This window comes from Nicotiana attenuata, unplaced genomic scaffold, assembly GCF_001879085.1.
Source record: "Nicotiana attenuata strain UT unplaced genomic scaffold, NIATTr2, whole genome shotgun sequence".
NCBI lineage: Eukaryota > Viridiplantae > Streptophyta > Magnoliopsida > Solanales > Solanaceae > Nicotiana > Nicotiana attenuata.
The window spans coordinates 154,441-165,677 of NW_017672845.1; the positions used below are offsets into that span (position 1 = coordinate 154,441).

The 11,237-nt window shown below is 40.2% G+C and overlaps 1 protein-coding gene across 1 annotated transcript; it reads left to right on the forward strand.

Moving 5' to 3' along the window:
• Window positions 1–5,114: 5,114 nt before the first annotated feature.
• Window positions 5,115–6,694, forward strand: LOC109214678 (phosphatidylinositol 3-kinase 2-like). The gene has a single exon (XM_019378619.1). The coding sequence runs from the start codon at window positions 5,645–5,647 to the stop codon at window positions 6,557–6,559; it is 915 nt and encodes a 304-aa protein (XP_019234164.1). The 5' UTR covers window positions 5,115–5,644; the 3' UTR covers window positions 6,560–6,694.
• The last annotated feature ends 4,543 nt before the right edge of the window (window positions 6,695–11,237 follow it).

The window sequence follows — 11,237 nt, forward strand, 5'->3', positions numbered from 1 at the left end:
GGGGTGGCTTATTGCCTGAGCGGTTCGTACTGGGTGAGACGAGATCATTGGATTTAGGATTAGTGCAATCTGATTATATGAAGTATATTAAGGAGCAAATACCATTATTTGGTTCAGAATGAGGTGATGGTTCTTTTCAGGAGTATAGACCCAATGATTTGTTGGTTCGGCAATTGGTTATGAATTTCTACACATCTCCTCCGTCGTGGCAGTATTGTAAGAGTTAGAGCAAGACCTATGTAGGTCATGAGGTGCAATAGGAGCATCAGATTCATGAAATTTTGACTTATTCGATCAGGGAATGCTATTGTGGTCCTGTGAGTGAAGTGGTGCAAGGTATGAATTCAGCTAAGGTATGCAGTCATGTCTTGGTGCTGCGTGTAGTTATTAATACGGTGGGCGTATGTTGGAACAGGCCTGGCAGAGAATTTCGGATGATGGAATTGGGCTCTAAGGCTTATTTGCTTAAGTGAAAAAGGATATCTTCAGATTGACCCAGCTAGGATACCCAGCTGAGGACGAACGTATGTTTAAGTGGGAGAGGATGTAACGACCCGACCGATCGCTTTGAGCTTTAGCGCGCCGTTTAGCAGTTTGAGGCCATGAGCATCTTTAATTCAGGCATTATGACCTGTACGCATGGTCGGAATTTAATTTCGGGAAGTTCAGAGTTGACTTGGAGAGGAAATTCTCATTTCGGAAGCTTTAAGTTAAAAGAATTGACTAGGATTGGATTTCAGAGTAAACGACCTCGGAATCGGGATCTGAAGGTTCCAGTAGGTTCGTATGATGATTTGGAACTTGGGCGTAAGCCCAGATCGGGTTTTGGGTGACCCGGGAGCGTTTTGGCGCCTATTGTGGAAGTTAGCATTTCGGAAGAAATTTCATAAGTTTGGGTTGAAGTGCATTTCAGTGTTATCGGTGTCTGTTTGGGATTCCGAGTCTGGGAGTAGCTCCGTAGTGATTCTGGAGTTGGGTGCGCGATCGGAACTGAATTTGGATGTCCGTGGAGCATTTTGGAGCCATTTGGCCAAAGATAGAATTTTGAAGGTTTTGAGAAGTTTGACCGGAGGTGGACTTTTTGATATCGGGGTCGGAATCCGATTCCGAAAGTTAGAGTAGGTCCGTAATATCGATATGACTTGTGTCAAAATTTGAAGTCAATCGGACGTGATTTGATAGGTTTAAACATTGAAAGTAGAAGTTGGAAATTCTAAAGTTCATAAAGCTTGGATTGGGGGTCGATTCGTTGTTTTAGCGTTGTTTGATAGGATTTGAGGCCTCGAGCAAGTCCGTAATGTGTTTTGGGACCGGTTAGTATGATTGGTTGGGGTCCCGGGGGCCTCGGGTGGATTCCGGGTGGTTAACGGATTGAAAATGGAATTTTGGAAAAGGCTGAAGTTGCTGGTTGCTGGTATAACCGCACCTGCAAGACTTGGGCCGCAGGTGCGGAGCCGCAGAAGCGGCCAGAAGAGCCGCAAATGCGGTTTTGGACTAGAAGTGAAGAGACCACCGCAGATGCGGTCATGTAGCCGCAGAAGCGGGACCGCACCTGCGGTGGTCGAGGCGCAGAAGCGGAAAAGGGGGCCTGGTGAGAAACTGCGGGAGCGATAGAAAAGCCGCACCTGCGGAACCGCAGAGGCGGTCAAGGGACCGCAGGTGCGGAAGTGCTGGAGGCAGTGAGGTTCTTTCAATTCGAGGGTTGGGTTCATTCCAACCCCATTTCTTCCATTGTAGCCGATTTTTGGAGTAACTTTGAGGTGCCATCTTCACCACCAAGCATGAGGTAAGTAATTTATGCTAGTTTTGAGTTAAATACATGATTATATACGGATTTGGACATGGAAATTGGTAGAAACTTGGGGTTTGAGGGAAAACCTAGAAATTTAGTGTCCTTGGATTTTTTACCACGATTTTGGTATTGAATTGAGAATTAATTATATATTTGAGTTCATGAGGTTATGGGTAAAGTTTATCTTCAAAAAATTTCGGAATCCGGGCACGTGGGCCCGAGGGCGTTTTTGTCAACTTTCGATCGGGGTTAGGAATTGTTATAAATTGGATTGTAATGAGTAATTGAGCATATATTAATGGATTTACATAATTATTGGCTACCTTTGGAGCATTTAACATCGAGTCGAGTCTCCGGAAGGGCGTGGAATGCCGGTTATGGATCTTCGGAGCGAGGTGAGTCTCCTTTCTAACCTTGTAAGAGGGAACTGTCCCCATAGGTGAGTTAATTGGTTATGTGCTCCTATTTGCAGGGGCTACGTACGCATGAGGTGACGAGAGTCCGTGCGTAGCTACTATTATGCTTTAGTCCGGGTAATTTAGGGCCCAAAAGCATGCCTTCTTGTAATACTTGCAACCTTGTTGACAAACTTAAAATGCTTAAAACATATCGAACGTGTAAATCAATTTCTAAAAAGGGCTAGATATCATTTCTTGACTTTTAATAGAGGAACTTTCACTTTCCTGAATATTTGCTCCTCGATGAATTATTGATTTGATTGTTTAAATGTGTTTATCTATTGTGGAACGGGCCCAACGCCTCGGTAGCTTAAATAGATGCATCTATGGTTCACGCCATTCGACCCTCTGGAAGTGTACAGTTTAAATATTGTTGGATCGGGCCGTACGTCCTTGGCATGATTTGCGCATGCTTGTATTGCCTGCCTTGGAATTTATTGAAGTGATGTTGTTCCTTCCCGGCTTGAGAATAAATGTATAAATGACGAAAAAGAATTTGGAAATTTCCTATAAAAGAAAGAATTGTTTATTGGCTTCATTCTATTGAATTACAATAATGTTTATAAAAATCCACGATTTAATATATATTATTGATATAACATTATTGGACCAATAGTAAGTGTCGAAGTCGACCTCTCGTCTCTACTACTTCGAGATTAGGCGGGATACTTACTGAGTACACGTTGTTTTCGTACTCATACTACACTCTTTGTGCATCTTTGTTGCACAGGTTTATGTGTGACTAGTGGCTTAGTGGCATGGCGGCATAGTTGATACGGAGACTTAGGTGAGCTGCACTTATCGAGACGACCCGCAGCCAGCAGAGTCTCCTTCAGAGTATTGTACTGTATTTTCATTTCTGTCCACCTTGTATACCGGACAGTTACTGTATTTTATTTCATTCCCTAGTAAATGCGCATGCACTTGTGACACCGGGTTCTGGGATGTCTATGGGTTTATTCAGAAATTTAAAAATTGTTAAAAGTTTCATTATTTATTCAGTGGAATTTATTATGTATTATTTAAACGTATAAAAGAAGTGATTTCAGAAATATTTAAAACGAGAAGTTACTAGTTATTTGTTGTTGGCTTGCCTGACAATGGTGTCCGGCGCCATCACGACCCTTAGTGGATTTTGGATCATGACAACCTTCTAACTTGTTCCTTGCTACTTGAATATTATGCCCACTACAGCTAAATTCTTGGTTGTTCAGCTGCTTTAGATCTCCTTTTAGCATTTTGAGCTTATTCCATACCATTAGCATTGCAGTTCCCTTTTGCCTCTTTTTCCAGCAGTGTTTAACTGTGTCATCAAAGTCTTTGTGATTTGCCACACATTTGAGAAACTTGAAAGGCCGCCTTCCTTCTTGGCTAGTGTCATCATAAAGGACAATGATCTGAAAAATTAGGGTTAATAATAATCCCCTCCAGGGCAGGCCATTTTTGAATCCACTCTGCATTTACAGTATTCTATCAATTCTTCTTTGAACATGGTTATTTGTCCAAGTGAACTTTCTCCCCACTGTTCTACGTTCATCTAATCCAGCATCCAGTATGAAATTTTTGAAATCTCTCACCTCTATCTCTTGTACTGCATTCCCCTGCACTCTATCCTCACTAGATAGAATAGTATTAAAATCACCCATTATTAAGCTTGGGCCACTGACTCCAGCCATAGTTCTCCTCAGATCCTCCCATAGTATCTTCATGTCTTGTATAGTATGCTTTCCATAAACAGCCTCAAAGTTAGACTTTATTATGTTCTGGTTCATGGTCACCTGTCCTACAATATATTGCTCATGTATATACCTCAAACTCCACCTTTGTTTGATCCAATACTACCCATATCCTTCCTCCTGGAGCTGCATCATAATTTGCTACCCATTGCCAGTTATTAAACACCTTCTTGATTACTGAATTAGCAGTAGGTTCTTTGACTCTATTCTCTCGAATAAACATTAGTACCACATTATTCCCTCTACTAATTTTTTGGGTTCTTTTTGCTTATATACTTATTCAGACCTCTAACATTTCATGATATGATATTCATAATTATATAGTAGGTATTTTATATTCACCTCCTCTACCACATTCACTATGCTTCCCTCTTTTCTCTTGAACTTCAGAAAGTTGCACAATCTTCTATGTTGTATCAACTAGAGCTTTGAAAGCATTGCCAATGTTTACTTTATTGTCACTTATAGCTCCTATGTTCTTTTTTGATGCAAACTTTCCTCTAGCCAGTCGCCATTGTTCTTTATTTTTCTACTTGACAGGTACCTCATCACCTTCTGATTCCATTTGATCCAGAAATCTACCACGAGAATCAATTTTATCCACCTTAGGATCAAGCACCCTCATTATTTTCCATTCTTGTTTCTGTTTCTGCTCCAGAACTCTTTGTTGTCCACCCTCCTGGTTCTGTTTCTTTTGATCTCTACATGAATGGCCTATTTGACAGCATGTCTAGCAGTATTGAGGCTTCCAGTCATATTGTATCATTTGCTCAATCACCTTCCCCTTGGGTTCATGTAATTTAATTGATCCTGGTAATGGCCTAGTAATATCTATTTCAATTAACACCCTAGTATATGAGACTCTATCAACCATTGTGGTACATGCATCAACAAATATGGGCTTTCCCAGACCACTCCCAATTTTGCTTAGGGCTTGGTTACTCCGATAGAGAGGTAGCTTGGGGAATTTGACCCTTAGAGGAATGGTTTTAAGCACTTCCTCATTGAAATCAAATCCTTCTGTCCATGGCTAAGTATGATTGGTCTGCAATTCATAGTATACGGAGCCATTCATTAGCACTTCATCCCTCTCTTCACGGCTATTCATTAAAATTACGAAATACCCATCATTATGGAAGAGTAACTAACCTCCCTCCCCCTTCCTTGGTATTAATTTCTCCTTTTTCTGTTTTAGAGCCCTTCTGATCATAGCCTTATATATTTAACCTTTTTCTCTCTATCTTTCCTTTCTCTCTTTCTTGTATCTTTCCTTTCATTCTAACCCTCCTAATCCACAGAGCTTACAAAGAATGAGATAATGCAGAAAATATGTATGATCGGTTCAAGACTCTCAAATCTCTGCACTTTAAAACCAACATGCTTTATTCTTTTTTCCTGATCCTGTGTGAGAACAACCTTGTGGTCCAGGAATGAGTGGCAAATGACAAGTTTGATAAGTTAACTCCTAATTTTGTAGATCATCGTCAGATCTTTCAATATTATAAGGATATATACTTTAGTTATTTGGTTTTCCTCTTTTGTTCACTTTTCATATTCCTTTCTTGAGCAATATCTTTTAAGAATCTCATCTCTTTTTTCTTTCTCCAAACTTTTCAACTATCACTATCTCTTTCCTTTTTTTGTTCCTAGTAGGAGCCATGGATTCTGGGAATAGTGGCAGTGTACAATCTTCAAGTGGCGGTGATGAAGAGTATGATTCACATGGGGGCTCAATCTCAACTTTCTTGAATTCTTCAGCCCATTTTGGTTCAATCTCTTCAAATCCACTCCCACAATTTCTTTCTCACCAACCCACTCTCTTTGATCCTCATGACTCACAAAATTTCAACTCCAATTTCCAAGATTCAGCAAATTCTCTTTACAACAATGATCTTATCTGGCCTAAATCTTTGGGATCCGATAACAATTTTAACAACTTTGGAAACTTAAATTCCTCATCATCAAGTGCTACTAATCATGCTATTCTGGGTACTAATACTCAAGGTCCATCCTATGATTCACTACCAATAAAATCAACCATTGATCATCAGCCTAATGTGGGGAAAAATCCTAAGAAACGAAGCAGGGCATCGAGGCGGGCGCCAACAACTGTTCTAACAACTGACACTACAAATTTTCGACAAATGGTTCAAGAATTCACAGGGATCCCAACAACTCCGTTTACTGGTTCAGCCTACATTCGCCGCCTTGATCTTTTCTCAACTGCTACCTCAGCCATAAGATCAGGCCATTTGGATAATTTGGGACATCTTTTTACTTTATGGCCGTCCACACAAAAGGTTCAAGATTCTCCAATATTTATGCCACCATCTGGTGCAATAAATAATAGCATGGTTTCTATAACAAATGCTTCCACTTCTGATAGTGGAATTTCAAAACAAGCACAGAATAAGTTGTTCGACATGCAGAATGATGAGATTCAGTCATTTTCTACATCAGAATTCCATTCTGAGAAGGGTTTTGAAAATTATGTGTGCACAGCAGGTGAAGGAACAGTAGGTTCATGGACTTGCCCTTCTGGCTCACTTGTTAGGCGACTTGGCTCACCCTAATAATATTTTTTTTTTTAAACTTAGCTTAGTATTGGCATGTTGACAATGTATGTGGCAAAATACATTGATGAATTTGTTCATCTAGGTCATGAGTGTAATTTCATTAATTAGTAAGTATGATTTTATTTTGTTTAATTATATGTAGCTTATTATATACACGTGGATATGACATAAATTGTACTAATACTTCTTTATGATATGATTAAAAATGGGAAGAATGGTTAAAAATCAAAGTTGGTTAACACCGCGGATTTTGAACACATTTTGTCAGTGGGACTAAATGTGCTTCACTTTAGTATACTTAAGGGACTAAGCTCCCGTTTGGCCATAGATTTTGGCAACTTTTTTTTAAATCTTTTTTGAAAACATTGTTTGTTCATAGATTAACGATCTATTTTTGAAAAATTTCTGAAATTATTTTTCAAGTTCCCAAAATCTAGTTTAGGGTAGTTTTCGGGTGAAACTTGTTCTCCCACTCACAAAACTTCAAATTTTTTTCAAATAAAATGCTGCATGTCCAAACATAATTTCAACTTCCAAAAATTATTGTTCAAAACTACTTCAAAAATTATTTTTTCAAGTTTCAATTAAATCTATGTCCAAACGCTAGCTAAATGTGCTCAGAGTTATATTTGAGGAACCAAAATAGACCTACCCTCAAAGATAAGGGACAATATTGGCCAAAACTGGCAGCTCCTCAATCAACAATGCACCTCAGTCTAATAGTACAAATTTAGCGTCTAATTAAGGATAAAAACTAAGTTCTTCCTGCTAATTTCGGCATCCCTGTTAACGTCTGGGATTGCATTGCTTCTTTTGAAAGATCTTTTGGTTCCTTTTCCGGCCATATGTGGCAATGAATATTTATTATTTACACATGCATCTATAGTGTTGCGAACCGAGGTGTCAGATTTCAATTCATTGTCACAGTGGTAAATGAGGAAAGTTCCCATAAGATTAAAAAGGAAAGAAAGGAACCCAAAAAAAGAAAAAAGAAGAAAAATAAAAAACACTGTTTAATACATGAGCTGATTTTACATGCGTCGTGATCGTGAGTCTTGCTAATTGTTACTCCATCCGTTCCAGATTGTGTGAATCTATTTTCTTTTTGATTCGTTCCAAAAAGAATGACCTCTTTTTAAATTTGAAAATAATTTAACTTAAATTTACAATTCACCCTTCATGAGAAGCTTTTATAACTACACAAATACGCTGGGCTCCTTTTTCCTCGTTTAGGACCACGAATTTCAAAAACCTTTATTTTTTCTTAAACTTCATGCCCAGTCAAATATGTTCACATAAATTGGCATCAAGGGAGTATATTTTCTCGCATTACATCACATCGAAATGATATGTCGAATTAACCCTCTAATTCCGTTTTCTATAGAATAGATTTGGCTACTATTTTTCAAAAAAAATTTGAAAACATTGTTTGTTTAGGTAACTTGATCAGTTTTTGAAAAAATATTTGAAGAAAAAATTTCAAGTTCCAAAAATTGGTTTGGGGCAGTTTATGGATGAATTTTTTTCTTCCACTCACAAAACTTCAACTTCTATTCAAGTAAAATGCATGTCCAAACACAACTTCAACTTTCAAAAACTATTTTTCAACACAATTTCAAAAATTCTTTTTTTCAATTTTCAACCAAATTTATATCCAAACGCTAGCTTAATAATCAGTGTGCTCCCACCAAAACATAATAGAGTAGGATTTACTTTAGCCCTTTGATCTTGAATTTTAAAGAAAACCACATCAACATTGAAAAATCCAAAAAGTGAAAAACTAAGCGGGCTTTTGGACATAAGATTTGTGAAAATCCGGATAAAAAAATTCTTTCAAGTTAAAAATGGTATTTGAAAATTGAAGTTGTGTTTGGACATGAATACAAATTAGAGTTATTTTTGAAATTTTGTGAGTGATTTGGAGTGAAAATTGTGAGAAAAAGCTTTTTGGAGTTTTTTGAATTCCGAAAAATTCTGAATTTGCAATTTTCATGGTCAAACATTGATTCTGAAAACAGAGGAAGAAAAAAAAATCGAAAAAAGTGAATGTTTTATGGCCAAACAGGCCCTAAATAAAAAGACCACCCTTTCTTCAACATAGAATTTTGCAAAAGGTTAGAAAGAAAAGCAAGTAAAAAAGAGCAGCGAATGGGCCAAGGGGCATGGTACTAGATCAAAGTAGATACTGGACAAATTGAGAGTTCAAAATTGAGTCTTCGTTTGGCCATGAGTTTTGTCAAAATAAATTTGGGATTTATTTTCAAAATTCATGTTTGGCCATAAATTTTGCCCATATTTTGGCCAAATCCCAAATCTCAAATCTCAAATCTCAAAATCAGCTATTGAGCTGATTTTGGGCCAAAATCCCAAAACTTGGGAATTATATACATGTTTTTCCAAAATAAAGTTGGAAAATATGTTTTGAAAACGTATGTCCAAACACATTTTCATCTTTGTTTGCTCAAAAGTTGTTACAAAACTTACGAGTATAAAACAATATAAATAAATCACGGGATAATCATAGCAAATCGTAATAATCCGTTGAACCCAATGAAAGAAACGAAAATAAGTACTCAGGAATAAGGGTAGAAGCATTAGAAACCTTTATTGATAATATTTGTTTGGTCTGCCTCTCCATGGAGAGGTTCAGAACCTTACAATGGTGTTTTCTTTTCCCATAAGAGGGGTATATTTTCTCGATTCTCTCTCCTCTCACTAGTGGTGAAGAAGCAGCCCCCTTTCTAGGGCTTCCACTCTTAGTATTTATAGATGTGAGCTTCGTGAGCTGGCAATAAATGGCCGTGGCCACGCTGAGGTTCCGCCCCCGTGGGGGAATGAATGGGCCGTGCCCTCGTAGATTCCATCGGACAAGAGTCGAATCCTCTTATAAATAAGTGGCCGTACCACTTATTAATTATGAATTAGCTCAAGAGGAGATTAACTCCATTAATTACCGTGAGGTCAGATTCTGACCCATACAGTTAGTCCCTCCGCTTATTGAGGTCGTGTTTCGGCCGAGCTCGATGAGCGGATTTCATCGATTGTGATTTAAAAAAACTCGAATAAGGGGGTCGACTTATTGACGGCGGCGGCCTTAGTCGTTTACACGTTGGAGATGGCCGTAGCCTTTCATATATTGGAGGTGGTCGTAGCCTTTCATATAATGGCGATGGCCGTAGCCTTTCATATATTGGGGGTGGCCGAGGAAAATGAATATGCGCCGGGTACGTATTTGGTCACGTCCAGAATTTTGAAGGCGTACGGCGCATTCTTTCAGCGTTTGCAGGCCGTTGCGATTATTCTGACGGCGGGACGTTGGCGGATGGCTGAGAAGCCGCTTCGCGGAGCTTGTCATAATGACGCTTGCTTCGGCATAATCGAACCGTTTTACGGTTGTGCAGTTAATGATGGCTATTGGGTTTCGCGAAAGCCATTTATGTTGCCTATAAAGGTGGGTTGAGGCATTCATTTCTCATATCTTCATTGTTCATCTGAGAGAGATTCTGAGGAAACTTTTTCATTTCGCTAATTCATCTTCTCCTTTCTTTCCGTTGATTGTGATAGCATTTGTCTTTAATAGATCAACAATGACAGGCAGCTCTTCCCACGGTGCTCTTCCGGTAGATTTTCCGGTAGTCGGAGGGCCACCTCCGGCGATGGGAGGTGCAGAACAGATGGAGTCCGGCGAAATTCCGCCGGTTGACGAGGTGGTTCCTCGGCCCGGAGGTCTGGTGATTGATTTCACCGTCGACGGTGGAGAGGAACCGGTGGATGAAGCCCCGTTAATGGGGGAGATAGGGATGGCCCGATTACGGGAACAGGGGGTCGTTCCTACCCATACAGACATTGTTCTCGCTAGAAGCGAGGAGATGGTCCACACCGATCGTCGGGGATACTGCGTTTTTTACGCCTATCCTTTCAGGTTGGGGTTCAAGATCCCGCTCCCAATGCTGGTGGTGGATTTCTGCCGTTATTATGGGGTATGCCCGGGTCAGCTCACTCCTTCCCTCTACAAATTGTTGGCAATGTTCATCAAGTACGCGGAATTGGCCCGTAGGGAGGTCACGCTGCAGCATGTGCTGAGTCTCTACGCTCCCCAGAGAGTCCGCGGCACCATGATTCAGGCGTGCCCTCGTGGGTCGAGGGGCCTGGTCATGAAGTTGGATGACGAGGTCGACCCTCGCCCTTTCGAGCACTTCTTTTATATCAGGACCAAGCACCTGGTGGCGGATGCTACTGGGTTCCCAGAGGCTTGGAACCATGCACGTAAGTTCTTTAGTGGTTGAATTCCTTTTTCTTTCCCTCTAGGGCGCTAAGGCAGATAAGCCGAGCAACTTGCACCAGGCCCGCACGGTAAGGCCAGCTTGAGGCCCTGACGCGGCGTGCCCCTCAACCTAATCACAAGACAACAAGGTTGACGAATAGGACGTCGAAAACAAAGCGAGAACCTTAGAGAAGTAAAGTCAATTTTTTACGCTGCCAGAATGGGCCTACGACCAATGCCTCTCCAGAAAACGCCCATTGTGCGTTACCCCCGCGCTATTGAGGGAGTACATGCCTCGACCTGATCACACACGGTATCCACAGGACAATGGGGCTGGCGACCGACCTGTCACTACACGAAGATAACAGACACATAGTTTAACCGCCCATTCGATCACTAAATCATCAAAGC